At 39.1% G+C, this 27,637-nt stretch overlaps 1 protein-coding gene across 27 annotated transcripts in view; it reads left to right on the top strand.

The window, feature by feature from the left end:
* ATP11B (ATPase phospholipid transporting 11B (putative)) overlaps positions 1 to 27,637 on the top strand; it is a 109,001-nt gene that overhangs the window by 43,196 nt on the left and 38,168 nt on the right. For 14 of the 27 annotated variants that reach the window (XR_013543263.1, XR_013543261.1, XR_013543257.1 and 11 more), the window contains exons 9-25: positions 2,135 to 2,199; positions 2,679 to 2,760; positions 4,368 to 4,518; positions 6,319 to 6,516; positions 8,321 to 8,479; positions 9,199 to 9,371; positions 11,035 to 11,103; positions 13,031 to 13,104; positions 13,262 to 13,365; positions 16,081 to 16,262; positions 16,866 to 17,069; positions 17,338 to 17,491; positions 18,226 to 18,328; positions 19,543 to 19,688; positions 20,677 to 20,736; positions 22,303 to 22,430; positions 23,807 to 23,945. Coding sequence is in view for 16 of the 27 variants with exons in the window: in XM_078389798.1 (XP_078245924.1) it covers positions 2,135 to 2,199; positions 2,679 to 2,760; positions 4,368 to 4,518; positions 6,319 to 6,516; positions 8,321 to 8,479; positions 9,199 to 9,371; positions 11,035 to 11,103; positions 13,031 to 13,104; positions 13,262 to 13,365; positions 16,081 to 16,262; positions 16,866 to 17,069; positions 17,338 to 17,491; positions 18,226 to 18,328; positions 19,543 to 19,688; positions 20,677 to 20,736; positions 22,303 to 22,430; positions 23,807 to 23,945 (2,191 nt within the window). In the remaining 11 variants the exon portion in view is untranslated. Of the gene's footprint in view, positions 1 to 2,134; positions 2,200 to 2,678; positions 2,761 to 4,367; positions 4,519 to 6,318; positions 6,517 to 8,320; positions 8,480 to 9,198; positions 9,372 to 11,034; positions 11,104 to 13,030; positions 13,105 to 13,261; positions 13,366 to 16,080; positions 16,263 to 16,865; positions 17,070 to 17,337; positions 17,492 to 18,225; positions 18,329 to 19,542; positions 19,689 to 20,676; positions 20,737 to 22,302; positions 22,431 to 23,806; positions 23,946 to 25,576; positions 25,601 to 27,637 lie in introns of all 27 variants that reach the window. The other 13 variants (XR_013543260.1, XR_013543258.1, XR_013543255.1 and 10 more) reach the window with 1 other exon arrangement.

The following is a 27,637-nucleotide window of genomic DNA, read 5'->3' as shown; positions in this document are numbered from 1 at the left end:
GTTTCTGCCTTTGAAAGAACTCAGGGAAGTTAAATATTTGTATAAGCTAGCTTCCATTCTAAAAGAATTTGTCCTTGAATTTTATATCTAACTCATGTTCTGCTTTGAAGTATTAGAAAACTATTTAGTGGTAAAGAGTCAATCCCTGTGAGCTAATTAAGTAACAAGATATAGCAGGAATATCTTGAACTATGAGGAAGAAAGTTGTGACTCCCTCTTGTTTCCGTGGATGGCTGTGAACTTCCATTGACTGACCAGCGTTACCGGTTTGGGTCAAGGCAACTTGCAAAACTAGTTTTTACTTGCTGCTCAAAACTCCACACTCCTGTCAGCCTTTAGAAAGTGTCTCCTTTCCATATCCTTACCTGTTATTGGTCCATCATTGTTTAGACCTTTCTTAAACCTTTAGATTTTTTTAAAGTCCCCATTCTGAAAGAATTTTCATGCATTTTCACACCCAACTCTTAGTTCATTTAAGAATATTGGAAAACTGTTCATCTGGGTGAAGATTAATATTGATGAACTACTAAATAATATTCTTCATTTTTTAAAAAAATGTTTTTAAAAGGTCCCATAGATGCTGTCCTGCCCTCAAACAGATAGGGTGTCGTTTTTGAGTAGCTGTTCAGTTTCCCCACTTGTGCTCAGTGTCATGATTATTTTGTTTTGGATGGTTACCGTGAGAGATAACTCCAGGCTCACAGAACGGTGCTTTGGCACCATTTCTCCATATCTTTCCCTTGGGACTGAAAATAGGGTTGGAGGAGGAGCTGCTTCAAGGCTGATCTTAATGACCACTGCATAATTAAAGTCGTTTGGTGCACACCGGGAGTATCTGTGTTGAGTCTGAGCTGCCAGGGTTGGAATCATTATTTTTGTCCTTCCAAAGAGAAATAACGAACAAACCAAAAAAAACCAACAACCCTATACCCTGGGCAAGAGAGAGAAAGAACTGTTGCTATAAAAGCAAACACAAGGAAAAGATGGTGATTCACTTTCACATGTATAAATGGTGCTTGTGGGTGCTGGGGCCCTTATTCTTGAAATACTGCTTTAAAAGAATCCAATTGTGTAAAAAAATACTTCCTTTTTTATTTTGTGTGGTTGTAAGAAATATCTTGAATTCTTAGTTGTCCACAAAAACGTTAAAACCCACAAGAGTGTTTGTTGCTAGATCAAAACCAACTTCTGTCTAGGCTCCCTAGTTCCTCGGGAGCCAACCAGACCCCTGGATGAAACTTTAAAACAGATACTGAAGGCAGTAACATTCCCCATTCTTGCTTGCAAAGCAAAGTGTGCTGCTTATATACTTCAAGCACTCTCTGGGCAGTTTACAAGTTAATTATGCGGGCTACGCAGTGTGCTCCCCCCCCCCCCCCCCGCAGGCTGGGCACTCATTTTACCAACCTTGAAAGGATAGAAGGCTAAGTCAACCTTGAGTCGGCTACCTGGGATTGAACCCCAGATCGTGAGCACAGTTTTGGCTGCAGTACAGCGGTTTAACCACTGTGCCACGAGACTCAGTTCAGTGGCATATTACCCCTGAACCTGTGGCTTTACATAGCCATGTGAGCCAGTAAAGGTAAAGGTTCCCTTCGACATTTAGTCCAGTCGTGTCTGACTCTATGGGGCAGTGCTCATCCCTGTTTCCAAGCCATAAAGCCAGTGTTTGTCCATAGATAGTTTCCATGGTCACATGGTCAGCTCAACAGGACATGGAACACCGTGACCTTCCCACCGAGGTGGTACCTATTTATCGACTCACATTTTTACTGTACATGCTTTTGAACTGCTAGATTGGCAGGAGATGGGACAAGCAACGGGAGCTCACTCCATCCCATGGATTCGATCTTATGACCGCTGGTCTTCTGACCTTGCAGCACAGAGACTTCTGTGGTTTAACCCGCAGTGCCGCCACGCCCCTATAATTTCCTCTCAGATTTGGTCTTCCATTAATTAGTCATTTCCCCTTTGATAAGAATAAGAATCTGTGTCTCTACATCTTTAATCTAATTTCTGCTTGAGTTTTAAAAAAATGAACCCTATGTGGCGTACCCTCAGGTAAGAGAAATCAGCTAGAACCCCTGCTGTGCTGTCTTCTCTAAATTATAAACACAGTCTATTTCCTTTTCAGACCACTTGGACCTGAAAGTCTCTTACTTCGAGGAGCAAGACTGAAAAACACAAGAGAAATCTTTGGTTTGTAATTGTCCTAAATAATTGTTGCAGATCCCTAAGGCTGCATAACAGCTGCTTTTTAAAGAGGAGTTGGGTGTTTCTGTCCTTCAGACAATGTTGGCTTTCAACTCCCATCGGCCCTAGCCCACAAATCCAGTAGAAAGGGATTATGGCCCTGCAGTTTTTGGAGAATCATCATTTTTGCCTGACACGAGTTTTGGCTTTGAAAATAACATCAGATTTGGACAGCTGAAATTTAATGCTGTTTGTAAGGGATATTACTTATCCCTTTCTTTTTAGGGTCAAGTCCAATATGCAGCAGACTCTTAACAGGCTAAACAATTTCTTAGTCTTTGTCATAATTGAATGTTGTTAAAAATCTAGTTCTTGTTTTGACTTTATTCTGGCAGTCATGCTGAAACTGTCTTTTTTTTAAAAAAAAAAAAGTAACGCATGCTATAAATATGCTCAAAGATCTGTTTTGTGATTTGGTTTTTTAGGTGTTGCAGTATATACAGGCATGGAAACAAAGATGGCATTAAATTACAAAAGCAAATCACAGAAACGATCAGCAGTTGAAAAGTACGTGTTTGAAACTCAGCTGTGTTCAGATTTGTTTTAAAAATTGTAGGTAGTAAGTTGCAAAAACGGAGGTGTTGGTGGTAATCTGAATGATTCTTCTGGAAAACAGCATTCTTTCTAGTCTGAGGGAAGAAATTGATTTTCATGCGGGTTTTCTCCTTAGCTTTTTGTCAGTAGACTTTGGAAAGCTTATTTTGAATTATTGTTAAGCTACTTGATGTATATATTGCAAGACTTCTTCACATCATTCTCTCATTTCAGTAAAATAACCTAAAGATAACCTTCTGTTGAATAAGTCTTTTCACTATACATAGGAACGTTGAAATGTAATAAAATCTCCCCATGTATCGTGTCATTTTGAAAAACGATGTTAGAATTTTCATTTCTACATTTGACACAGTCAGGAAAAGAAAAATCAAAATAAGGACAGAAACATTATGGCACCTTAAAGCTTAATTGCTATATTTTAATGGGAGCTTTCGTGAACAAGTCCACTTCCACAGACACATTGTAGTCCGAAATATGGAACAAAAGCAAAATAAAAACAAGCATTGATATGCCTTGAAGACAGACAGTAGCATGACACAGATAATGAACATTCAGAATATTAATTACATGTGCATCCTGGTATTAGGTAGAACAACTGGCTTTTTGTCAGCTGATACTAGTGATAGACGATGTTGTACCAAGGCTAAACCATATTTTTTTACTATAGCCACATGCAAAGTGGTAGGTAAAAGCAGCTTCTTAAAAGAAATAGGCTGTAAACCTATTAGGTGCACCTGAGTGTGTGCAAGGCCAATGATGTTATCAGTCATAGTCTTTTATCACTAAATGTTTCTGGCTCCCCCCACCCCAGCCTAGGTACAGAGGCTCCCTAAGTAAGGAGAGGTCTTTAATATCTGGAAATCAACACGGCCAATTTTGTTCTTCCTCATCCAAGAAATGGCTAGGGACAGAAAGCAAAAAAGTCCATCTATTTTCTATTGTAGCTCTTTTCCAGTGTCAGCATTACTTACCTTTAGACTGAAAGGGATCATGGTACCAAAAGCTGCGGGCTAGAATGTTGTTCACACCATTTTGAACCTATAACTAAAGAAATCTAATTCTTTGTGAAATGTTTTTGTTATGTAAAGTCCTGGTGACCGTCACTAATTAGACCTAAGCAATTGCTTTCTAATTTTGCAGTGCTGAGGTGATATAGAGTGGGGAATATAATTTTTTTTTTATCTTGAGTTTTTCGAACTCTAATTTTTAACTTTCTTTTCAATTGCAAAAATGTTTTGGAAGGTGTTTCTGAGGTGATAAGTGTGTCTTATTTTTTATATTGAGCCACTCACTCATTATTTTCACCTTTTGCCTGTGAAGCTTTTCCTCAGAAAAGTAGAAAACAGGGTTAATTTCAGTCATATGAATATTTGCACATTCAGTTAGCCTCCAATGTTGGTTTCTTTTTTCTTTTTTCTTTTTTTTTTGTTTTGTTGAGACCAGCTGTTTTATTTAGTTACTTTATAGTTTTATATGTACACCACCCAGAATAGTGCTGTGCACTAATGGGACAGTATAGAAATAACAGAAATAAATAAATACCAATTTTGTTTCCTTAGGTCTATGAATTCCTTTTTGATTATCTATCTAATAATCCTCCTTTTTCAAGCCATCCTAAGTACGATATTGAAATACGCTTGGCAGTCTGAAGAAAAGTTGAATGAACCTTGGTATAACCAGCTAACTAACCATGAAAGAAACAGCAGTAAGGTAAAGTCTAAAATTATGTATGTCTTGTAAATGGGGTTTTTTCCCGTCTCATAACTGAAGTTTAGGCTTTCACAACATGCATACTAGTTTTCAGCCATGATTTTGAAGATTACAGGCTTAGGGGCTTTATCTTATCTGTGCCTCCTTTCAGAGCTGGGAATAAGAAAGCATTCAGCTGTATTATTTTAATGTTGTCCAAGAAAATTATTTGAAATTTTATTGGTGACATTCTAATTATATGTCTGATTTCATCACTGGAGACTTGTCTCTTAAAAGTCCAACCCACCCACCCTTCATCTCTTTTCTGTTTTATAACTCTTCATGCAATAATGCTTCAAATCAGCTTTTTATCTCCTTAGTAGCACTGCATCTTTTTGTCTTATCTCTTTGTATATATTATTTAATCATCAGAATGCTGTACCATATCCTTTCTTGAGAAGGCTTACCCAGTCACTGTCCATAGATTCTTCAAGCCTACTCTCTCTCTCATCCTACCTCCTTCTTTGTGAGAAATATTCTGGCTCCTTGCCATCACTTCCTTGAACCAGAGTATTTTGGAGCCTTTTGCCTTTGAGTGGAATGAGCTGCGTTGTGTTGTTCTTTGCCATTGTCGTTGTATGTCCTGGCCATAAAGGCACTTGGAGGCAATCAAGAATAGCCCTGGGCTTTGCCTTTCCTGAAATCTGAGCTGGTGAAGTACATGACCTGCTTAGAGCCTCTTTTTTTTTTACTTATTCTTGGAAAGCAAGTGTAGTTCTAGTATATGAAAAATAAATTTTGGGGGGCTTTGGGAACCATCTTTATAAAGTAGTCATGTCCATGTAAAGTGAACCTGATACTTTATTTCAGTGGTTCCAACCTTGGGTCCCCACATGTCTGTGAACTAAAACTCCCAGAAGCCTTCACTAGCTATGCTGGGCAGGATTTGTCCTAGAACATCTGGGGACCCAAGGTTGGGAACCATTGCTTTATTGGGTAGAAAATTATTTAAATATTAGTGAAGTGTGCTGATTCACAGTAGTCTCCTAGGTTTCCTATGTAAAATACAGTGGTGCCTCGCAAGACGAATTTAATTCGTTCCGCAGTTAATGTTGTCTTGTGAAATGCATTTTCCTATAGGAATGCATTGAAATCTAATTAATGCCTTCCTATGGACAAAAAAAGTCAGAACAAAGTCAAATTTGGTTTACAAAGGGTTTATTAAGTGCTCTTTAAAGCCACAAATATTGTGCAGATGATTTCAAAAATTTCAGTCAAAAAACTTTAACTTTTAAAACATCATAGAAAAACATTTAAAAATCAGCAAACATGAGGCAGGAACAAAAAACGGAAAACATTCGTCTTGCGGAGCATGGCCATAAGAACATTGGTCTTGCAAGTCATCAACCCCATTGCCAAAACCATTCGTCTTGCGAGGCATTCGTCTTGCGAATCACCACTGTAATTCCACAATAAAACATGCCATAGTGACAGTGAAAGGCTAAACAATGACATATACACATTTTGAGCTCATTGGAGAAAGGATGAGATGAAACTGTTACATATTATGCAAAAGTAAAATACACCTTCCAGTTTAAAGCCAGTCATCTTATTAAATAGGAAGGTAACACCTTTTGAAGGAGCCATGATCTTTATCTGGCCAATTTATAAATTGTGTTATGTCCCAAGAGATAATAATCCACCCTAACTGTAGACTTTGTGTACAAAACTTAGAATCAACTCTTTTCCATTGGCAATTACACATTCTTAGATATGTGTTTCACTTTTATTTTGATAATACTGCTTCTCCCTTTTCCTCAGATCCTGAGCTTTATTTCAGATTTCCTTGCTTTCATGGTACTCTACAACTTTATTATACCCATTTCACTCTACGTGACTGTTGAGATGCAGAAGTTTCTTGGATCTTTCTTTATTGGTTGGGACCTTGATCTCTATCACGAGGAAACAAATGAGAAGGCACAAGTCAATACTTCAGATCTCAATGAAGAGCTGGGACAGGTAATGACTGGTGGTGGTCGTTTTTCATCCTCATAATGGCTTTTAGTCTGAAGCCACCCTTTTGTTCCTCTCAGAACCACTTTGAGCAAATTCAGATCATTGGAAGTATCACTCCAGTGTAGTAGTTATCATGTTAGACTAAAACTAAAAAGGCCTACTCAGCCCCAGAGGTCTCAGTGAGTGATGTTATCACAAGCACTATCACAACCTCATCTATCTCGCTGCATGGTTGTGAGAACAAATAAAGGGGAGAAAGCTGTTTGCCATCTGATGCCCTTGGGAGAAGGGTGAGATATAAATGAATTACCGTATTTTTTCTGTGTATAAGACTATACTTTTGTCTAAAATCTTTAGACTAAAAATTGAGGGCCGTCTTATACACGGAAATAAGCTGAGGAGGAAAAAACAAGTGGAGGGGAAAGCAGTGATCAAAGTGATCCTGCAGGGCTTTGATCCCTGCTTTCCCCTCCACTTACTAAGCCTTAGCAAAAGGAAAGCAGGGATCAAAGTGCTGCAGGATCGTTTTGATCCCTGCTTTCCTCTCTGCTTGCTAAGTCCCATGGGGCTTAGCAAAAGGAGGGGAGAAGGATCAAAGCAATCCCGTGGCTGTATAAGGGGGAAAGTGATCAAAATGATTGTGTAGTCGTGGAATTGCTTTGATCCCTTTGCCTCTCCTTTTCTTAAGCCATGCGCGGCTTAGCAGGAAGGGAGAAATAAGGGATCAAAACCATCCTGCAGCACTTTAATCCTTTTTACCCTAAGCCCCACTTAGATTTCTTAATTTGGGGTCAGAAAAGGGGTGTGTGTCTTATACATGGGGGCATCTTATACACGGAAAAATACGGTAAATAAATATATTCATAATGCATGTGTCTGTTACAGCAACTGGGAGCTTCTCAGTGTTGCCAGGAAATCTTTTTTTAATTGTCGTTGGGGAAAAAGCATTGTGAGGGACCTACGTATTTGTTGTATATCCCGAGAACAGGGTGATAAATATTTAAAACAAACTGAAAAACTGTAGAAGTGCCAGACTGAGTCCATTGTTAAGCACCCGGAGCCACCTCTATTAATGAAAAGAAGCAAGAAAATTGCAACAAAAATAGATTTCTAGGCTGTAGTGTGAAAAATATGTCTTGCAGTCTCTGAAAAACAAGTGGTTTTAATAGGATTTTCACCATGTCGTGCATAGCACCTTAATGCTGCCTGCGATTTGCACCAACTGAAAAAGTTAAGGAAAACAGGCAATTAAGTAAGACACAGTTTAGCAGTAGATTATATTGTCATGAATGGGAAGCCCCTAAGGTATTTTAGGTTTAAAACATCTTAGAGAGCGGTTAGTGGGTGGCCCTGGGTGGCTTGTGGGGCAAGGGGCATGCCATTTGAGAATGAGACCCCTCAACTCATTCTCTGACCTTGTAGAGATGATGTGAAAGAACACTGCTGGCAAATCTTGGCAGTTGGGGGTGGTCATTAATGGGAAGATAACCTAATGATCTGGCTCAATAATGCATTTCTAGTTAAGATGTGTTCTAATTTTGCATGCTAATGTGGGGTCCACAATCTGCTTTTCTTGGCAGCTAATTGAGTTGTTTCCGTCTATATATACATGCTTAGTTAGACCACGTTATAAAATAAATCATTCAGTTTTAAAAGACACTGACACTCAGATAACAACTTTTTTCTCAAGTTTACTGAAGAGTGTTGTTTAAAAAAGGAGATTTCATTTCAGCTGGCCCAACACTGTACTCTGCTTTGGGGTTGAAGCCACACGTAATTTGACTCACCGTTTCTGAACTTATCATAGGTGGAGTATGTGTTTACAGATAAAACCGGTACATTAACTGAAAATGTGATGCAGTTTCGAGAGTGTTCCATTAATGGCATCAAGTACCAAGAGATCAATGGCAAGCTGGTTCCAGAAGGACTGGTTGAGAGTGCTACAGATGGAAAACCGCCTAGGCTGGTAAGATTTTATTTTAAAAAAAAATTAAACTAATTTAGAGCCTTGTGCCCCATGCTAAATAACTTAATGTTCTCCAAAAGATTAAATTGCAAAATAGCCTTGGAGATATATTTTCCGGAAAATTGAATAGCCATCAAGAGAAAGCCTCAAGTATGGGTGATAAGATGTTCTTGAAGGCAAGTGCTTGGTGTTTGTTGAAGAGCTAGATAATTCAACTGAATCCTGCTGAGTTTGAGAGTATAAATTCCAAGTAAGCATTCATTGGGACTGAGGTCAAAATCTATCCATGTGTACTTCAAGTCCAGCCTCTTCACTGGGGCTGAACCCCAGTTGAGTATGGCTAGAATTACAGATTCTTTTTAGAGTAAGTGGTTTATAGTAATGTGGCATGTACCTCTATGTGTGTTTCCCTATGTGTATGTCTAAAGAGGGTGTGTTCTTTACCAAAGCAAGGAGGCAACATCCATTTTCCGAATTATGTCTGCTCAATGTTAAAGAAAGTGAAGATGGCACATTTTTGGAGTTTTCAAAGATTTGGTGGCAGTAAAGTACAATCACCTGAGGATTTAGGAGGAGAAGATCTTTAGACCTTTACTTATGGTCTTCAAATTCACTGAGATTTGCATATTACGTATTTGTAGTGGTTGCCTTATATAGAAGAAAACAAAATTGCAATCAGGATATGCATATTTAATATAATGTTTTGTTTTTGTTTACAGAATCAAGAGGAAGAACTTTTCCTGAAAGCTGTTTGTCTTTGTCATACAGTGCAAATTAATACTGACCAAGCTGATGGCATTGCGGACGGTCCTTGGTGTAGTAATGGCTCCTGTCGGCTGGAGTATTATGCTTCTTCTCCAGATGAAAAGGCTTTAGTTGAAGCTGCCTGCAGGTAAGGCTTAAAAGCTCAGGTTCCATGCATCGTTGCGGAGGTATAAATAATAATGCTAGATGAGTCAATCATGCATCTTGATCTTAAGTCTGGAAATGCTGTAGAAGGGTGTGAAAGGATCAAGGTGAGTATTCCATGACTTTTCCAGTTTTCTGATGGGGTACACTACAAACTGTTCTGCAGTCTGGATGTATAAACGAGGAAACAAGAGCAAGACAGGGAATCAGACAGAATATATTGAAAGGGAATAGCGCTGGCTGGAACCCTCAGGGAGAACATCCCCAGGCTACGTTATTTTGTTGTAGGTCTGATGTTAGTGATTGATAGCACCTTGACCATATATACAGAAGTATTTGAAAGGAGAGCTCTTTGTTTTAAGGAGATTACAATGAAAAATATACAGAGAGAAGAAAAGGTAGGCAAGAAAACTAAGGGAATAATATGTTTTTATCATTTTAATCAGGCTGCGTTGAGATATATTTATTTATTTATTTATTTATTTATTTATTTGATTTTTACCCCGCCCCTCTAGACCATGTGTACTCTTAACTGCCACATTGTCTAAATTTAGTTACTTCAAAATCTAGTTCTTTTTAACAAATTTTCTTTTTATGGCGTTTATTCTTACTGTAGTGGTTGTTGAAAGTTGTAATAGTCAAATAACATATACAGTGGTGCCTCGCAAGATGATGTTAATTAGTTCCGCGAAAATAGCTGTTTTGAGAAAACATCATCTTGCAAAATGCGGTTCCCCTTTGGAATGCATTGAAATCTATTTAATGTGTTCCAATGGGAAAAATAGACGTCGTCTTGCGAATATTGCCCATAGGAAAACCGTTTTGCGAAGCGCGGACCAGCTGTCAAAATTGCTGTCTTGCAAAAAACCGTCCCGAAAAAAACCGTTTTGCGAGTCGTGGACCTAGCTGTCAAAATCGTCGTCTTGCGAAAAACTGTCCCAAAAAAAACCCTGTCTTGCGAAGCACGGACCGAAACATCGTCTAGCGAAAATCGCCCATAGGAAAAACTGTTTTGCGAAGCGCTATAGCGATCGCAAAAACTCATCTTGCGAATAAACCGTTTTGCAAGGTAATTGTCTAGCCAGGCACCCCTGTACCTTTTTAAAAGTGTAGTTTTAGAAGAGGTAGCCTTGTGCAAGCATCTCAGGCAAAACCTAAAGAAAAATAAATAAGACATAAATGTTGTGAGTATCTATTATTGTTAGCCGCCTAGAGTAGACTTTGGTCTAGATGGGTGGAGTATAATAACTATTATATTTTAATGTAAGCTTTATATTAAAATACAGTTGTGCCCCATTGTACGATTACCCCACTCTATGATGAATCCGCATTATGTTAACATTTTTGCGATCGCTTTTACGATCGCAAAACGATGGTTTAAATGGGGGAATTTAGTCTTTAAGGTGCCAGAATGTTTTTGTCTTTTTTATTTTTATTTTGCCTGATACATTTTTTTCTTAAGGAGATTGTTATAGATGCCACCCATATCTGAAAGCAGTGTTTCCTTATATATTGATTTTAATTCATCCTGAAAATACTGATCTGCTGTGTAGAGAGTAGTGGAATACTCGTTTGTGTTGTCACAGTGTATATTTGCAGTTTTTACCAGGTCACGCTTTTAATTGACTTTTCTTTCTAATGTTTAGGGTAGGTGTTGTATTTACTGGAGCAAGCACAGAAAGTATGGAGCTTAAAAGCTGTGGAAAGGCTGAAAGGTAAAAATCAATGATCCCTAAACATTCTCTAAAAACAATTTGGAACATATAGAGAAATGAAAGCCAACAAAATACATTTGCAAATACATGGCAAATTTGTTTGTACTCTCTCTGTCTGTCTGAATAGCCTCTCATATATAGTGGTGCCTCGCTTGACGAGGATAATTCGTTCTGTTCAAATCGCTGTTAAGCAAAATCTTCATCAAGCGAAATTTTAAAAACCATTGAAATGCATTGAAAACCGGTTCAGTGCATTCCAGTGGGCGAAATACCTGCTCGTTTTGCGAAGATCCTCCATAGGGAGGCCATTTTCCGGTGCCTGTAAAGCAAGGAATCTGTCCTAAAGCACAGTGGGGAGCCATTTTGCACAGCGGGCGGCCATTTTAGAGCTGCCGATCAGCTGTTTTAAAATCATCGTCTAGCGAAAAATCAGTTCCCGAAGCAGGGAACTGATCATCGTTAAGCGATTTTTCCCCATAGGAACATCGCTTTGCAATCGCAATAGCGATCACAAAAACTTCATCATAAAGCGGTTTCTTTGTTTAACAAGGTAGTCGTTAGCGACTTTCCTTTAGCTTTTGCTAAGTATCTTTGCTTTCACTTGCAAAACCAGTGCAGGACTTAGGACTTTTTGGAGATTTAATTAAGGTTGCCTTAAGCTGGAAGCATCCTGACAGCATATGATATATTTCCTCAATGAAACTTGGAGAATGCTATATATAGGGGTTTTGCCCATTTTTCTTTAGAACAGTCCTATGAGGTCACTGAACAAATGGATTATGAGTCACCCTAAGTCAATGAGTGAGCTTCATGGCTCATCAGAAATGTAAATCAATTTCTTTGTGGTCCAAGTTCCGTTGCTCTGCTCAGTCACATACCGTTATTTATTAATTGCAGATATAGCTATTTTCTTGTGTTCATTAGTCTTTAGGGACAGATTTGACTGCATGATTTTGGCTGTGAACATTTTCAGCCCACAGCGTGTATTTTTTTAGAAGTATAGTAATTTTCATGTGTGTCCTTAGTATTGTTTATTTGTTTCGTATACTGTCCATCTAGCCTAAGGTGACTTTGGGTAGTTCACAACACAATCAGACAGTGACAATCAGACAGTGACAAGTAACTACAAATATAAAATAACATCAACATTTAGATATCATAAAATCAACAATAATTTAGCAGTTATATAATAATTACCCATTAAGCACTGAATATTTGAAAGACAATAAGATTGACTTAGTGGCTGATAAATATAATTCTTATCAGAGTTACCCCTCCTAATCCGTAAAGTTAGACCCTTATATCAGTAACCGTTTCTTCAAATGGTTCAAGGTAAAAATGTTTCAGCCTTTAGAATCTGTTTAGGAAAGGCATTCAGTTTTGCTAAAGTAGTAGATTGTATTACAGTGAAATGCACTGTCAAATTCAATCTACAGAGCTGAATCTGTTCCAGAAAACAAGAGATGTGAGCTAGATAAAAACAAAGGCATTGAAGACTTCATATTTCCTCCGTTTTCTCTTCCTTCTCTCCCCTCATTCACCCCTTACCAGAAAAAAAATTCAGTTTAAATAACCACCCACGTCCCTGTCTTATCAGGTTTCAGAAAACAAGATGGGTTGGGCCTGGTTAATACTTGGATGTCAGATTACTTGTTAACATCAGAGATCTCCAGGTAGGGGGAGGAAAGAATCTGATCTGAAACCTTGAGGAGAAGTTGCCCATCAGAGTAGACAATTCTGGACTAGATGGACCCGTGGCTTGACTCAGAGTAAAACAGTGTCCTGTGTTCCATGCTCAGGTGCCCCCCCCCCCATTTTTGTTCAACTTGCATCATTGTTAGTTACACTTAACAAGTAAGCTAACATCTTTGGCCTTCCATTTATTCAGTACGTGCCATAAATGTAATTTGCTTTCCCTCCCTTAAAGGTACAAATTACTACATGTTTTGGAGTTTGATGCAGATCGCAGAAGAATGAGTGTAATTGTAGAAAGTCCATCAGGTATGCCAAAAACCTGTTGAACATGTTTTATTCCTGTCTTATTTCATAATCAAAAAATCCTGAAGCATTTTGTTTAATGTGGGGGGCAGTAGTGGCTGTTAAAAAGGACGTTATCATTTGGATTTCAATTTTATTTCTTTGAAATTAATCTTTGTAGGTGACAAACTTTTATTCACCAAAGGAGCAGAATCTGGTATTCTTCCTCGCAGTAAAGGTGGAGAAGTGGAAAAAACAAGAATTCATGTGGATGAATTTGCTTTGGTGAGTGTTGCTTTCAAACCTCTGGCTAGATCAGGGCGAATCTTTTACTAAATTTAAGAATCACGTAGTGTTCCATGAAGACAGAGATAGTGGTAGTGATGATGAAGAAGAATTCAAGTTGATGGGGCTGTGGTTGACTTCGTATTTAGGTTGATGATGCATGCCATCACTAGGAGATAACAAGAGGAATGTAGGAAATAGCAGTTGGGTATTCTTTCTAAAAATAAATCCTCAGTACTCGATGGCTCAGTAGGTTCTGTGGTCATGGAATACTGACTTAATTGGATGCAAAATAACAATAGCAACAAAGTGAGGAATGTGGTGAAGTTCTGAACAGAAGGCACATTGTACATAATCCTGTTTGTGACTCTTAAATTTATAGTTTTTAAACTGATTTGAGTGCATCATTGCTTGTAAATGCATATAGAGTTGTTTAATGCCTCTGGTCTGTGTAAAGATGTGGCAAACTAGTGGGGAAGGCAGCTGAAGTGGGCAACATCCTGTTTTCTCTAACCGGGTCACCTTGCCCTTTTACACTGTTTAACACTCTGTGAAATTGCAGGATCAGCCGCTTGAGCGTCCCTTGGTGTGTTTTCATGAGCCTGCCCTCTCGTCTTTGGTGTTTCTTGATGCCCACATTGTTGGGAGTGTCATCTGGTTTGAGGACCTCCATGTCAGATCTTCTGTAACTTGACTGATCCTGACAGCAGCACTACTTTAAAGGCGTGGACAAGGATATCCATCACTTGTCCACCTCAACTAAGCTCACAACTGTGAACTTTCAGTTTTTGAAAGCACATCCAAGAGCTTGAGACAGAAGTTGTGGCATTTAATTGTTTAATTGGTTTTATTTTGAAATGTACTGAAGTGGTTGAATGAAAGCAGCTGTATTTCATTATGTTCACACAGAGAGAGAGAGCAAGTAAAGATTACTATTCACTAGCCATTTATTACGTAATTTTTTATTTATTTAAAATATGTTTACTCCACCTTTCTCCTTAAAAAGAACCCAGGGCAGTTTATATCATTAAAATATCATATTTAATGCTAGCAACAGTAAGTATACAAATACTAGATAGGGTCAAATACCACACTACAACATGGTGAACAAGAACAGCAGAACCACATTTAAAGCTGTAAGGCACAATAATCCATTTAACAACCCCACTCAGGCAAATCATTCCCTGAGGGAAAGTTTGCCTGAAGAGAAAGGTCTTCACCTGCCTGCGGAAGGACAGCAAAAATGGGGTCAGCCTGCCTCCTGTGTGAGGGAGTTCCAGAATGTGGACGCAGCAACAGAGAAGGCCCTCTCCTGAGTCCCCACCAAACTCATCTGTGAAGGTGGTGGGACTGAGAGAAAGATCTCTCCTGATGGTCTTAACACCCGAGCAGGCTCATAAAGCGAGATATAGTCCTTGAGATAGCTTGGACCCAAGCATTTTATTAAGTTGTTTTTGCTTAATTTTGCATTTGAGTACACCCTGTTTTCTTATTACTTGATAGAGAAGGCTTAGGAATTGGAGGCTCCTGGGAAAATGTGTCCTGCTGACAGATGCCACCTAATCCAACTCAGGCAAAATATGTTCAAAAATGTGTGGGTGCCCCCTCTTCAGTTCTTGGTTTTTCTCTTATATCCTAGGACAGCATACATTACGTCCTGATGTCTTTACAGCATGGACCTAACTGACCAAGCTTTAGAATGACTACCATCTTCCTGTCTTTACAAAACTCAAAAGAAAGATGGAAGCATGGAGATTATGGTTGCTGTAGTTTTTTCGGGCTGTTTGGCCATGTTCTTAAGGTTTTTCTTCCTAACGTTTCACCAGTCTCTGTGGCCGGCAGCTTCAGAGGACAGGAGTCAGAACTCTCTCGGTGCTCTGACTCCAGTCCTCTGAAGATGTCGGCCACAGAGACTGGTGAAACATTTGGAAGAAAAAACTTAAGAACATGGCCAGACAGTCCGAAAAACCTACAACAACCATCAGATCCCGGCCATGAAAGCCTTTGAGAATCCACAGGGAGATTATCATGATTCTAAAACTGTTCTTTCAGTTTATGTGTAAATCTTCCATATTTATACCTAAGCATAGTCTTGCTGCCTACTTACTGTAAGAAAGAAAGTCTGGCTGGAATTTCACGAAAGTGTAAAATAAAGGTGGTTAGAAATAGCTACACAATCTAGGATGCACAATCTAGGTTCCTAAATACTGTAGCACTCAAGGGATGGACTATTGGAGCCTATATAACACCTGCAAAACTACCTGTAAAGGACTAATTTTTAAAAACTTCTGAAGATAATAGCTTTTCTGCACTGGAATCTGATTAGAGTTTGAAAGCTTTTTAAATCATTCATTTAGATGAGATAGGTTTGCATAGAATTCTAATGAAGCATTATCCTCTTAGTATCATTACTTCCTAAAGTTACACACACTTATTTTTCGCTGTTCCTGCTAAAGCATATATAAACTTCCAGATTCGCATCAAACTGTGTGCAGATCAGATCTCGCCCTGAAGACAACCTATCTGGTCCACCTGCCTGACCTCTTCTTTCCTTTTCCATCTCGTATCAGCCATATTTGAAAGATCAAATATATACCTGATATTGAAGAGAAGATGTAGTGTAGCTTTTGTTTGGCTGTGCCATGCATTTCCATCAATAAATAAATTTTATTGCCACTGTCCTAGCTAATAACCAGCATTCTGCTTGATTCACAGAAAGGATTGAGAACTCTGTGTGTGGCGTACAGGAAATTCACACCTAAGGAGTATCAGGAGGTGGAAAAACGTCTTTTTGAGGCCAAAACTGCCTTGCAGCAGAGAGAAGAACGGCTGGCAGAGGTGTACGACTTCATAGAAAAAGACCTGGATTTACTTGGAGCTACAGGAGTAGAAGACAAGTATGTGCTACTTGTACTGCACTGTTTAGGAGGTGGTGTTCTGCCAGTTGCATAATAGTTTGTTCTTTGTCCATGGAGCTTAAGCTAAAGAAGTCAATTTCAAACAAGCTAGGTATTGGTTCTTCTCTATTTTGGGAGTCACTCTGTGCAGCAGGAAGTTTGAGCATCATGCAGTTATTTGGCCATATATGGCATTGCATGCTAGCCTTTAAAAAGTGCTAGAGAAGAATGCTTACTTCTCAAAGTGAATCTGAATGTGGATGTTGGCAGTGTGTAGTGGAATTCAATGACTGAAATTCAGGACTTCCCAGTAACTAGCAAATGCATAATAAACTAAGCGAAAACGATGGGTGATGATGCTAGAAATGTCACTTGCAACGTTGAATGTTTGTTTATTTATTTATTTATTTATTTATTTATTTATTTCAGTTTTATGCCACGCCATCTGGCCTGAGGCCATGTATAGCAGAGAACAAAACATAGTTAATATTCATAAAAAGCTAGCATGACAAATTGATATGACAGGCACAAAGTAAAATAAGCCATACCACAAAAGATCAAAAATCAACTTAAATAAATTAAGTATCCTTTGTTTACTTTCAGACTCCAGGATAAAGTCCAAGAAACAATAGAAGGCCTCCGACTGGCAGGTATCAAAGTGTGGGTGCTGACAGGTGACAAGCAGGAAACGGCTGTCAGTGTCAGCTTGTCATGTGGCCACTTCCATAGAACTATGAATATCCTGGAACTTGTGCAGCACAAATCTGACAGTACATGTGCAGAGCAGCTGAGACAACTAGCCAGGAGGTAAAGCCACACATTTATGTTTGAATGCATAACACGAATGGCTCTTGACACAGAAGCCACCATTGTAAAAATAGGCCCAGTCACTTTGCATCTACTTCTTTGCCATGAAAATAAAATCCTCACCTGATGCTTATAAGCTTGTTGCTTCAAGAAGAAGATCAGCTTTGTTTGTCCATTGTTCCTCGTAGCATTTCTTTAATTTGTGTTCTTTGCAAAAGAGGCAAGGGTTTGTTTGCCAACAATATCTTCTCTCTCTCCCTCTTGTTAGAATAAAGGAGGACCACGTCATCCAGCATGGGCTGGTGGTGGACGGGACCAGCCTCTCCCTTGCACTCAGGCAACATGAGAAGCTCTTCATGGAAGTCTGTAGAAACTGCTCTGCGGTGCTCTGTTGTCGCATGGCCCCTCTGCAGAAAGCAAAGGTAAATAGCTCACGGTTAAACAGTTGGAACGGCTGGGAAATTTGGCTGCTGTCAGTCACGGTGGTGGCTCTCAATGCTTCTGCTTTTAGGGAACATTTTTAGGATTGATTGTTGTGCTGAGTAGTCCCTATCTGCCTGACTCAGGTACTGTGATCCACATTGGTTGTCTCTCTCGCTATACAATGTCAGCCTGTCTTAGACTGCCAGGACAAATTTTTTACTAGATGGTGGTCAAATTGTCCTTCAAAGAAGAGTGTCTGTCTTTGGTGATACTCTCGAAGCGAGTCTTAATAATTTTCTAAGTAGCTCAGAATTTCCATGAATATCAACCTAAATCCAGCTGATAAGCAAAGTAGACTCATTGCACCAGAGGGATTTATACAAGTCTTGAAGAACCATTAAGTAAACAAAGGATACTTAATTTAATTAAATCACGGGTACAACTGTAGTTGGGGCCAAAAATGGCATTTAGGCCATACTGAATCATTAACTGGAAATTAAGGCAGTTTTCTGGCAGTAACAGAACTCATGCAGTTTTAATATATGCATATTTTAGACCTTTATTCCTTAGTTATATCTTATTATAAAACTTCTTTTGTTCAGACTAGAAAATACAATTGACTACTCTACCTGTTGAGCTTTTTTATGGTCTTCTGTGTCTGAGAAATATAAGAATCATGTTGATTCCTGTTAAGTTTTTAAAAATTCTAATCCTTTTTTATTTTCTCTTGTAGGTTGTACGACTGCTGAAGACCTCCCCAGAGAAACCTATCACATTAGCTATTGGTGACGGGGCTAATGATGTTAGCATGATACAGGAAGCTCATGTTGGTATAGGTAAAGAAAAAACCTTCTCATCATGCATCTGTATCTAGGTTCTTATTTCTGGTGTCTTTTTTTTAAACATTCGGCAAGCAGAATTACCTGTGTGTGCTTTTTGAGTAATTAAAGTAATGAATAAAATAGATTCTCGACTTGTCAGCCAAGGATACCTCCTAACAAGGCTTAGTGTTAGAAACAAGTTAAGGATTTGATGGGGTAGAAATCAGGTGTTGGGTTTTTTTGTAACGTTAATTTGGTTATCGAAACTAGCCATTCTCAATGTTTTTGGCCATGATCATAAACATAATATGAAATAAATATAGGCCAAATCAGGATAGCATAAGTCAAACAGTGAACCTTATAAGATGGTTTGTGAATAATTGTTTCCAGTCTCTGGCTTTCTTCAAATGTGCCAGGGCATATGGGCTCCCGTTGAGAATGGGAGATTCTAAACCAATTTCTAAGGTCTTGTCTCCAAAGAGATGGAGGAAGCTAACAGATGATGGAGATGTCAGCTTGCTGCAGCAGTCCTTCCACCACTCTTCTGAGCTACTGGCATCAGAAGAGGAAACTGGGTGAACTTTAAAAATGCCTGTGTACACATACACCTACGTAATTCCTTCCTTGCTAGGTCATAGGAAAAGGCCACATACATGGAGCAACCTTGCTATGTGCATATCTTAAGTGTGGTTTCAGTTCCTTTGAAATTGACTTGTATAGGATCACAGCACTTGTAGTGTCTATACTTAAAGTTGGATAGATTTGATTCTAGAAGTTTCTTCTTAAAGTCAAATTAAAATGTTGTATCAGCCCAGCAAATGAATCCACAAAAGTTACTACCTAGAGGAATTTTGGTCTACATGTGCCTTTTTAAATCACTTCTGATTGTAATTTTAAAAATGGATAATATGTGTGTGTTTGTGTGTGTGTGTGTAAATTCTCCTCTTTGATCACCTTAGAGGCAGTTTTCAGACATGCCTTTTCCTAGAAAACTGCACTAAATCAGGTATTGAATTTAACCTTGCAGTATGGAGGACTTAATAATTGACAAACTTGTTTTAACCTAACTACAGGATGAGTGGGCGTTACATGAATAAGCAATACTTTAAATGCTTCTAATCTTCCCTATGTCATGTGTTAACCCAACCTATATTCTTTTACTTCTGATTATGTGTTGCTATGGGGGAAATTGGGGGTGCAGATACATCTCAATTTTTCTTTTGTCTCAGGTATCATGGGCAAAGAAGGAAGACAAGCTGTTAGAAACAGTGACTATGCAATAGCAAGGTTTAAATACCTTTCCAAGTTACTTTTTGTCCATGGCCATCTTTACTACATTAGGATAGCAACCCTTGTACAGTATTTTTTTTACAAGGTAAGTTTATTTCAATTGAAACTGAGAATCGCTATGGCAATAAATGATTTATTTTCATAGTCTATTCTTCAAGTTAAATACAGTAGATGGTAGTGTGGGGGAAACACTTAAAACAGTATACTGTAAAGCACACACATCATTTCAGAATCTATTGCTAAAGATTGTATTTTACAGCACGTTTTCCCAGTGCTATGTATGTGGTTGATTTCAGCATGATACTCTGCTCTTAAACTTTCATAAGACAACATGCAATTAAGGAACTTCTGTTTTACTGAGTTACACTAGCTCATTGTTTTCCAATCTAGTCTCTTGTGGTTTTGAAAAGTATAAGCACAAATGTAAAATTGCCATTAGGATCCAAGGCATAAAATGTCCAGACAAGCAAACCAATCCCTGGCTTACAAACCTATTTATAACCATTGTTTCATTTTCCACTTTTAAAGAAATACGGTTTCCTTTAATATGCATGTTGTAGAAGCAGTTGCTAACGAACTAGGAAGTGGAGAGAACAACCCAGAACGGGGAGTTGGGGAGCTCATAACCTGTGATTGCAAACTGGTATACAGTGATGCCGCGCAAGACGAAAATAATTCATTCCACAAGTTGTTTTGTATTGTGAAAATTTTGTCTTGCGAAGCGCAGTTTCCCATAGAAATGCATTGAGATTTAATTAATGCGTTCCTATTCATCTTGTGAAGCACAGCCATAGAAAAATTTGTCTTGGGAGTCACCCCCCAAAAATCACAAAACGCTTTCATCTTGAGAGTTTTTCCTTTCGTGAGGCATTCGTCTTGCAAGGCATAACTGTATAAGCTTATCATTTAGGTTTGAGACTCTGTATTGGACTAGAGTTTAATCCTTTTTCCTGTGGATTCCTAGTCAGAATAGTATTTGAGGTTTAAGTATAATGATGATAATGTTGCAGTATTCAACATTGTTTTCAGGATCTGATGTCCTATATTCCTAACTCTCATTTCTTGTTTTCCAGAATGTGTGCTTTATCACACCACAGTTTTTATATCAGTTCTTTTGTTTGTTTTCACAACAAGTAAGTAATTTGTGGAAATTCCTCCACCCATTGTGAGAATGTGAAAATGAAACACCCAGGAATAATATGGCCGGTGTAGCAGAGCTTTAAATACCTCAGTATTCCCTCTCCTCTTTTTAGTCGAGTTACCTTTCAGGGTTCTGATATATAAAGCTGCCGGAATGTATGTGAAAACTGTGTATATGAAATGTTCCATTTTCGTTGGGAAGTATTTTATTTTCAAAGTATAACAGAGATTAAAATAGCCTCGAGGGTTATTCAAGAACTGCACAGTACAGAATAAGACACACAGTTGAAGTGGTATCTATATTTGAGCAAGTTCACTGGTTACCAGTATTTCTGCTTTATCAAAAGTACTTGGGCAGTGCTAACACCTAAAAGGAAAGATAGGGTTTAGACTCAAGAATCCTCTAAAATATATAAGGATGTACAGGTTTTGCTTTGCAGTTGAAGTGAGCTTCTCCAGTTATGGGGTCCGGGAAGGGCTTTCTTCCAGATCCCATAAACATACAGTACAGTATATGAATATCAGTTGCTTGCTTTTCATTATCCTTTGCTTTCAGGCCCCAGGGGTATTTACTCCTCTAAATGCTTTATTATTGGGAACTAATGTGAGATGGGAAATTTTCCATATCTTTTCCCATGGAAATGTTTCCATTAAAAATAAAATCCCATAAAGTTCATTTTCCTCACCTCGAAGGATGATATGAGCTAAAAGACTTGTAGAGTACGCTAATGTTCTTTAAAGTGTTACTTTACATGATTTTGCTTTCCGCAAAGACTCATTTTTTTTGTTGTCTTTTCTTGTCCAGAGTACCATAAAATACTTTGCCCTCCAACAGGGAAATGAGAGTCATTTTGTAGTTCTTTATTCCAGTGACATAGCGTGGGGGGGGGCACAGGGGCAGTTGCCCTGGGTGCAAAATTTCAAAAGGAAAAAAAAATAAAGCAGTAGTAATAAGTCCACACCACCACCACCACCAAAAAAGCACAGGGCTGGCATTTGGGATTCTCAAGAACGAACAAAAGCATTTTATGCCAGCTGATAACTGAAATCAAAACAGCCATAAAGAAGAATCAGGGGAACAATAGACAATCTTCTCACCCCTTCTGTTTCTCTGTGCGTGAAATTTCGATGACACTTCAGATTCTGCATGAACAGAATTCCCCTAAAGTCAAAGCAGGAATTAAGCTACACTTTCCTCTGATAAAATAGGATCAATTTGGGCACTTTACTAGAGTGTTTTTTTTTTAAAGAAAGAGTCTAATAGATACTATATTTGCATGTTTATTTAAATATCTGTGTGCGGTTTCACATAGAGTTGTACACATTTTTAAATGTTCTTTTTTCCCATTTTTATCGCTTGAAACTTCAGTTGACACAGGAGTACTTGTATTTATTTTGTATACATTTCCTTGCCTTTGATTGTCACAAATATATTGGGTTGTAACAGAGCTTGAATTACAAATGGCTCTTTGCTGAGCACGCTGGACAGGGATCTTAACCTGTTTTTCTGCTTTTTTGTAAGGTGCTAATTGCTTGTCTTCCTTTTTTTCTCCCCCCAGACTCTATATGACAGTGTTTACCTGACTTTGTACAACATTTGTTTCACCTCCCTGCCTGTCCTCATGTACAGTCTTTTTGAACAGCACATGCACCCTCATGTATTACATAGCAAGCCAACACTCTATCGGTAAGCATGTTCTGCTGGAGAAGGTTTATGTTTGGTAAATGACAGGTGGTACACTTCTTCACTGTAGCCTCTGCTGAATGAGAGAAAGGCAGGCAGCCGTTTTAGAAACCATTTTGTCAAAGCAGTAATGCTTAGTTTTCTAAAACCTATCAAGTTATTTATTTCCATGTAGCAAACGTATGATTAAAAAAAAAACTGAAAATAATCCTAAGGTCAGTACTTCAGTGGTAAAATACCGATCATGCTTTGGGTGTAGAAGATTCCAGGTTCAATCCTGCTGTTTCCCGTTCCGATATTTTTCCAATTCCGATATTTCTGTTTGCAAGGCAGCGGGAAGGAACCCTTGGAAATATGGAGAGCTTTTGCAAGGTGGAGCAGACAGCACTAGACTCAAAAGGCCAAGGGGAAGCATACAGAAAGTGAGTGTAGGGAACCCGTCGTCTGTGCATTGATTTCAAAACCCCACTGCAAGCAAGCGATTCAGATCTCTGGCCAAAGCACTTGTTACTTGACATGGAGGGAGTTAAAAAGGGTGTCCCAAACCCTTCTTGCCCAGCAACAGCATGTGACCCCCTAGCCATGGGTGTTAGACACTTTAATTAAAAAATAAAGTCTCTAGGATAAGGCAAGCATATTGTTGATAGGGTCCATTTTTCAGAGTCTTCATAAACCATAAACATGCTGTTCTCACAGGCTGCGACGTAGCATAGGGAAAACCTTGCTCTCTTGGTTATAGGCAGCCTTGAAACCCAAGATGCTTCTCATAGGGTGCCGTGGTTCCGAACACACCTTAAAATTGCCACAATGAACAGCTGGATGTTTCCCTTTTTCGGGAGGGAAATGAAATCTAGGTGTTTCTTTTCTGACAATTAAGACAGTACAGTTGGCGTAAATAAGAATTACGGCTTTTGTTAACTTAAAGAGTTTTTCAGAGAATGTCATCTAATTAGATTGAAGAGTGGGCTATTCAAATGGTGGCGTCCTACCAGATTCATCAGATCAGCCGGTAATAATTTGACTGAGGAATGCTGGTGGGAGGTTGGGGAAGAGAGTCATTACAGGGAACATGTGCCATTTTTATCCCATGCCCATCATGCCTTATACATTACAATAGATGTGCGGTCTGGCCCTACTGAACTTTCTGGCTCCACTGACCTTTGTAACATCGGCATTTGTTTCTCTGCATATTATATAGCAAGTGACTGAGAAGGTGGTTATTTTCGGTGCCGGGTTACCTAGCATTTTAAAAGTTACTCCGAGATACAATTACAGGAGCATGTTTCAGTGGAAAGGAATTAAAACAGAAATTAACTTGTTATCTGGAAAGTAGTGGTAATGTTGTTAAAGGTCTGACCTTTTCCTTTCCTCGCTTACAGAGATATCAGTAAAAATGCCCACTTGGGCTTTAAACCGTTCCTTTACTGGACCCTTCTGGGATTTATTCATGCCTTTGTGTTCTTCTTTGGCTCATATCTTCTGATGGGAGAAGACACGTCTTTGCTAGGAAATGGCCAGGTAAAATAAAACATAATTTTTAAAAAAAAACAGATTTAGAATTTTTGATTTAATGTTTGTTATTTCTGATAGGATAATTCTGCTGCACAGTCATTGTTTAGCATATTATAATCGGTGTTTCATGATACTAAAGATAAGTTCTTCTACAGCGTAGAAGTGAAATTGACCTCTTACGAAGCTACTGTAGTTGGTTCAGAATGCAGCTGCCAGGTTGATTTCTGGAGTGTAAGTTCAATCATATCTCTCCAGTCCTGGCTTGCCTGCATGGACTACATGTCCTTTTCAATGCCAGGTTCAAGGTTTCGGTCTTAACATAATAAAGGCCTTTATGGTTTGGGACCTGGATACCTCTTGAGTGTCTCTCCCTAAGCTCTACTGCTCATTCCACCGGTTCCTTCCAGTCTTGTTCTTGTGGGTGGCCACACTAGAGAGGCAAGCAAGCCTTCTTCTAGATACCAGCCTTCCTCAGTGACGGTGCCCTCACTTTGGAATGGTCTTTCGTCAGAGATATGTCAGTCTTCTCCTTCCAGACTTTCAAGAAATTACTTTTTAAAAAGCACGATCCGAAGAAGCCTTTAGGGATATTCTCTCCTTCAGGTAGCATTTTGGAGCCTTGGCTTAGTTTTATCATAGAGGGGAATTTCCATTACTTATAACTCATTTAGTTATTTAGATATCTGTTTGTGTTCGTTATTGGTTCGTTCCCCTTTTTACTTGGGTGGGTAGGGTTGCTTTATGTAGGTTTGCCGTTTGGTTTGGTTTTGTCCGCCTGTCTGTTGCTTTACTGTATTTGCCATGGAGTCTCACTCTTACATCTGAGGAAGTGGACCTGTCCGTGAAAGCTCACATTAAAATATAAAAGTCTTTAAGGTGCCACGTTTTTGTCTTCTTTGTTCTTTATTTTTCTTTTGTTTTTGCCTGATATGCTGGCACAGACTAAAACCTCCAGCTCTTCTAAAACTAGAGACAATCAGTGTTTCCACTAAGTGGAGAATTCTGTGTTGACATCTAACCGAGAGGAATGATTCTGGGTTTGTGTTTGGATCAGACACCAGAAGAATCCTTTTTGGATCTGTAGGGAGTGGCCACCACCTTTTTAATTTTCAGAGTCCGCTGATATTTCCTGACTCATTCATAGGAAATTTCCACCCATTATTCCCAGCAGAACTCCAGACATAACTTTTTCTTGCCAATTCCAACACAGGCATGTTACTGGAAAGCTGCTTGGCAGTGCCTCAATCCCACAGTTGCTCCGGTTATTATTTCTGCAGCCTATGGCATGGCCACGGCAGAGAAAGGCAGACTACCAGAGAGTTACCCTTGGTTAATATATCAGCCTGCCAAGAACTGGAGGGTGCTTGGTCACACGTCAGATGTGGCAAGATAATCGTCCGGGCTAACAGTTGCAGGCTTTCTTCCACATTTTATGGCATCCTTTTATTCATTTTAGGTTGCCTAGAAAACTTCCCAGTGGTGCGACACTATTAGTTTATGCTAGTTAAGAATGAAAGTTGTTGTATGTAACTGGGCCTGTGAAGGCTTTATAGCCATCTCCTATATAACACTGTCTCTACTTCGGTTCTGATCTTTTAGTTTCCTTTCCCCCTTTTTCATGCTGTGCATGTCGTCAGGTATTGAAACCTAACGGGCAAATGGTAAGAGTGTGTCGTAGGAAGAAAGATATGGAAACACCAGATACTGTATTTTTGTATCTGTGTTTAAAGAATGCAGCATCCATTCTCCTTGAATATGTTTAAAAATAAATGGTGGCTGAGCACCTCATTTCGGGTGCATATTTGGCGCTTAGCCTCTTGCATATTTAGTGGAATTTGCTATGATAATTGTTTGACCTGTTAAAAAATTTGATGCTTAAACCTATCTGGAATAGAAGAAGAATCTTCTGAACTCTGCAGCTTTAAGAGCTGCCTGCCTATACTGGCTTGAAACATGGAAAACATGAAACCAGGACCAGAACATCTTAATGCGTGGTTGCTTCTCCCCCTCATCAACTATAACTTATTTAGATGTTTATAAGAATCCTACTCTCCTCCATGGAATAGTGTCCCTTTAATGATAACTAGCGGGACATGGTGGCGCTGCGGGTTAAACCACAGAAGCCTCTGTGCTGCAAGGTCAGAAGACCAGTAGTCATAAGATCGAATTCACACAACGGAGTGAGCTCCTGTCGCTTGTCCCAGCTCCTGCCAACCTAGCCATTCGAAAGCATGTAAAAATGTGAGTCGATAAATAGGTACCACCACGGTGGGAAGGTAACGGCGTTCCTTGTCCAGTCGCACTGGCCACATGACCATGGAAACTGTCTAAGGACAAACGCTGGCTCTATGGCTTGGAGACAGGGATGAACACTGCCCCGTAGAGTCGGATACGACTGGACTACGTAAATGTCAAGGGGAACCTTTACCTAATGATAACTAGTGGCTGTTACATATCCCAAACCTTCAGGAAGCTGGTACATTTTCCTGGTTGTTATTTTTTTATAACAACCAGGAAAATATATACAGTGGTACCTCACTTAACGATTACCTCGTTAAATGACAATCCAGCTTTACGATGAAGTTTTTGCAATCGCAATAGTGATCACAAAACGATGTTCCTATGGGGAAAATTCGGTTCCTTGCTTCGGGAACCGATTTTTCGCTAGACGACAATTCTAAAACAGCTGATTGGCGGCTCTAAAAATGGCCGCCCGCTATGCAAAATGGCTCCCCGCTGTTTTTAGCACAAATTCCTCGCTTTACAGGCACCGAAAAATGGCCATCCTATGGAGGATCTTCGCAAAACGAGCAGGTCTTTCACCCATTAGAATGCATTGAACAGTTTTCAATGCATTTCAATGGGTTTTTTAATTCACTTGATGACGATTTCGCTTAACAGCGATTTGAACAGAACGGATTATCGTTGTCAAGCGAGGCGCCACTGTATATACAGTGGTGCCTCGCACAACGAGTGCCTCACACAACGATGAATTCACATAACGATGTCTTTTTCTGATCAATTTGCTGCCTCACACAGCGATGTTTCCTATGGGGGATTTTCACATAACGATGTCCCTTTTCCCTCATTTAAAAGTGCCTTAAACTGTTAGGAAACTGTTTTAAATGCTTGGCATCGATAGTCCAGCTTGTGAAAGGCATGCAAACTTAATTTGGTGTTGTTCTGAGTCTTCGTTCAGTTTTGCTGATTTTTTTATTTTTCCTCATTGAAATGTATTGGACGGTCCGTCCAATACATTTCAATGAGGAAAAATTAAAAAATCAGCAAAAATGAACGAAGACTCAGAACAACACCAAATTAAGTTTGCATACCTTTCACAAGCTGGACTATCGATGCCAAGCATTTAAAACAGGTTTCAAACAGTTTAAGGCACTTTTAAATGAGGGAAAAGAGACATCGGAATGCCATTGAAATGTATTGAGTTGGCTTCAATACATTCCAATATAGGAAACATTGTTTCACTCAACGATGTTTCCTATGGGGATTTTCACTGAACGATGGCAATCCGTTCCAATTGGAACGGATTAACCAGTTTTCAATGCATTCCTATGGGAAATGGTGCTTCACAGAACGATGTTTTCACACAACGTTGATTTTTTTGGAACCAATTCACATCGTTGTGTGAGGCACCGCTGTATATATTTCCTTTAAATGTTTACTAAGTTCATCTTTATGGT

The sequence above is a fragment of the Pogona vitticeps genome, chromosome 3 (genome assembly GCF_051106095.1).
Source record: "Pogona vitticeps strain Pit_001003342236 chromosome 3, PviZW2.1, whole genome shotgun sequence".
In the NCBI taxonomy this organism is placed as follows: domain Eukaryota; kingdom Metazoa; phylum Chordata; class Lepidosauria; order Squamata; family Agamidae; genus Pogona; species Pogona vitticeps.
This window is presented reverse-complemented; position numbering and strand designations above follow the sequence as displayed.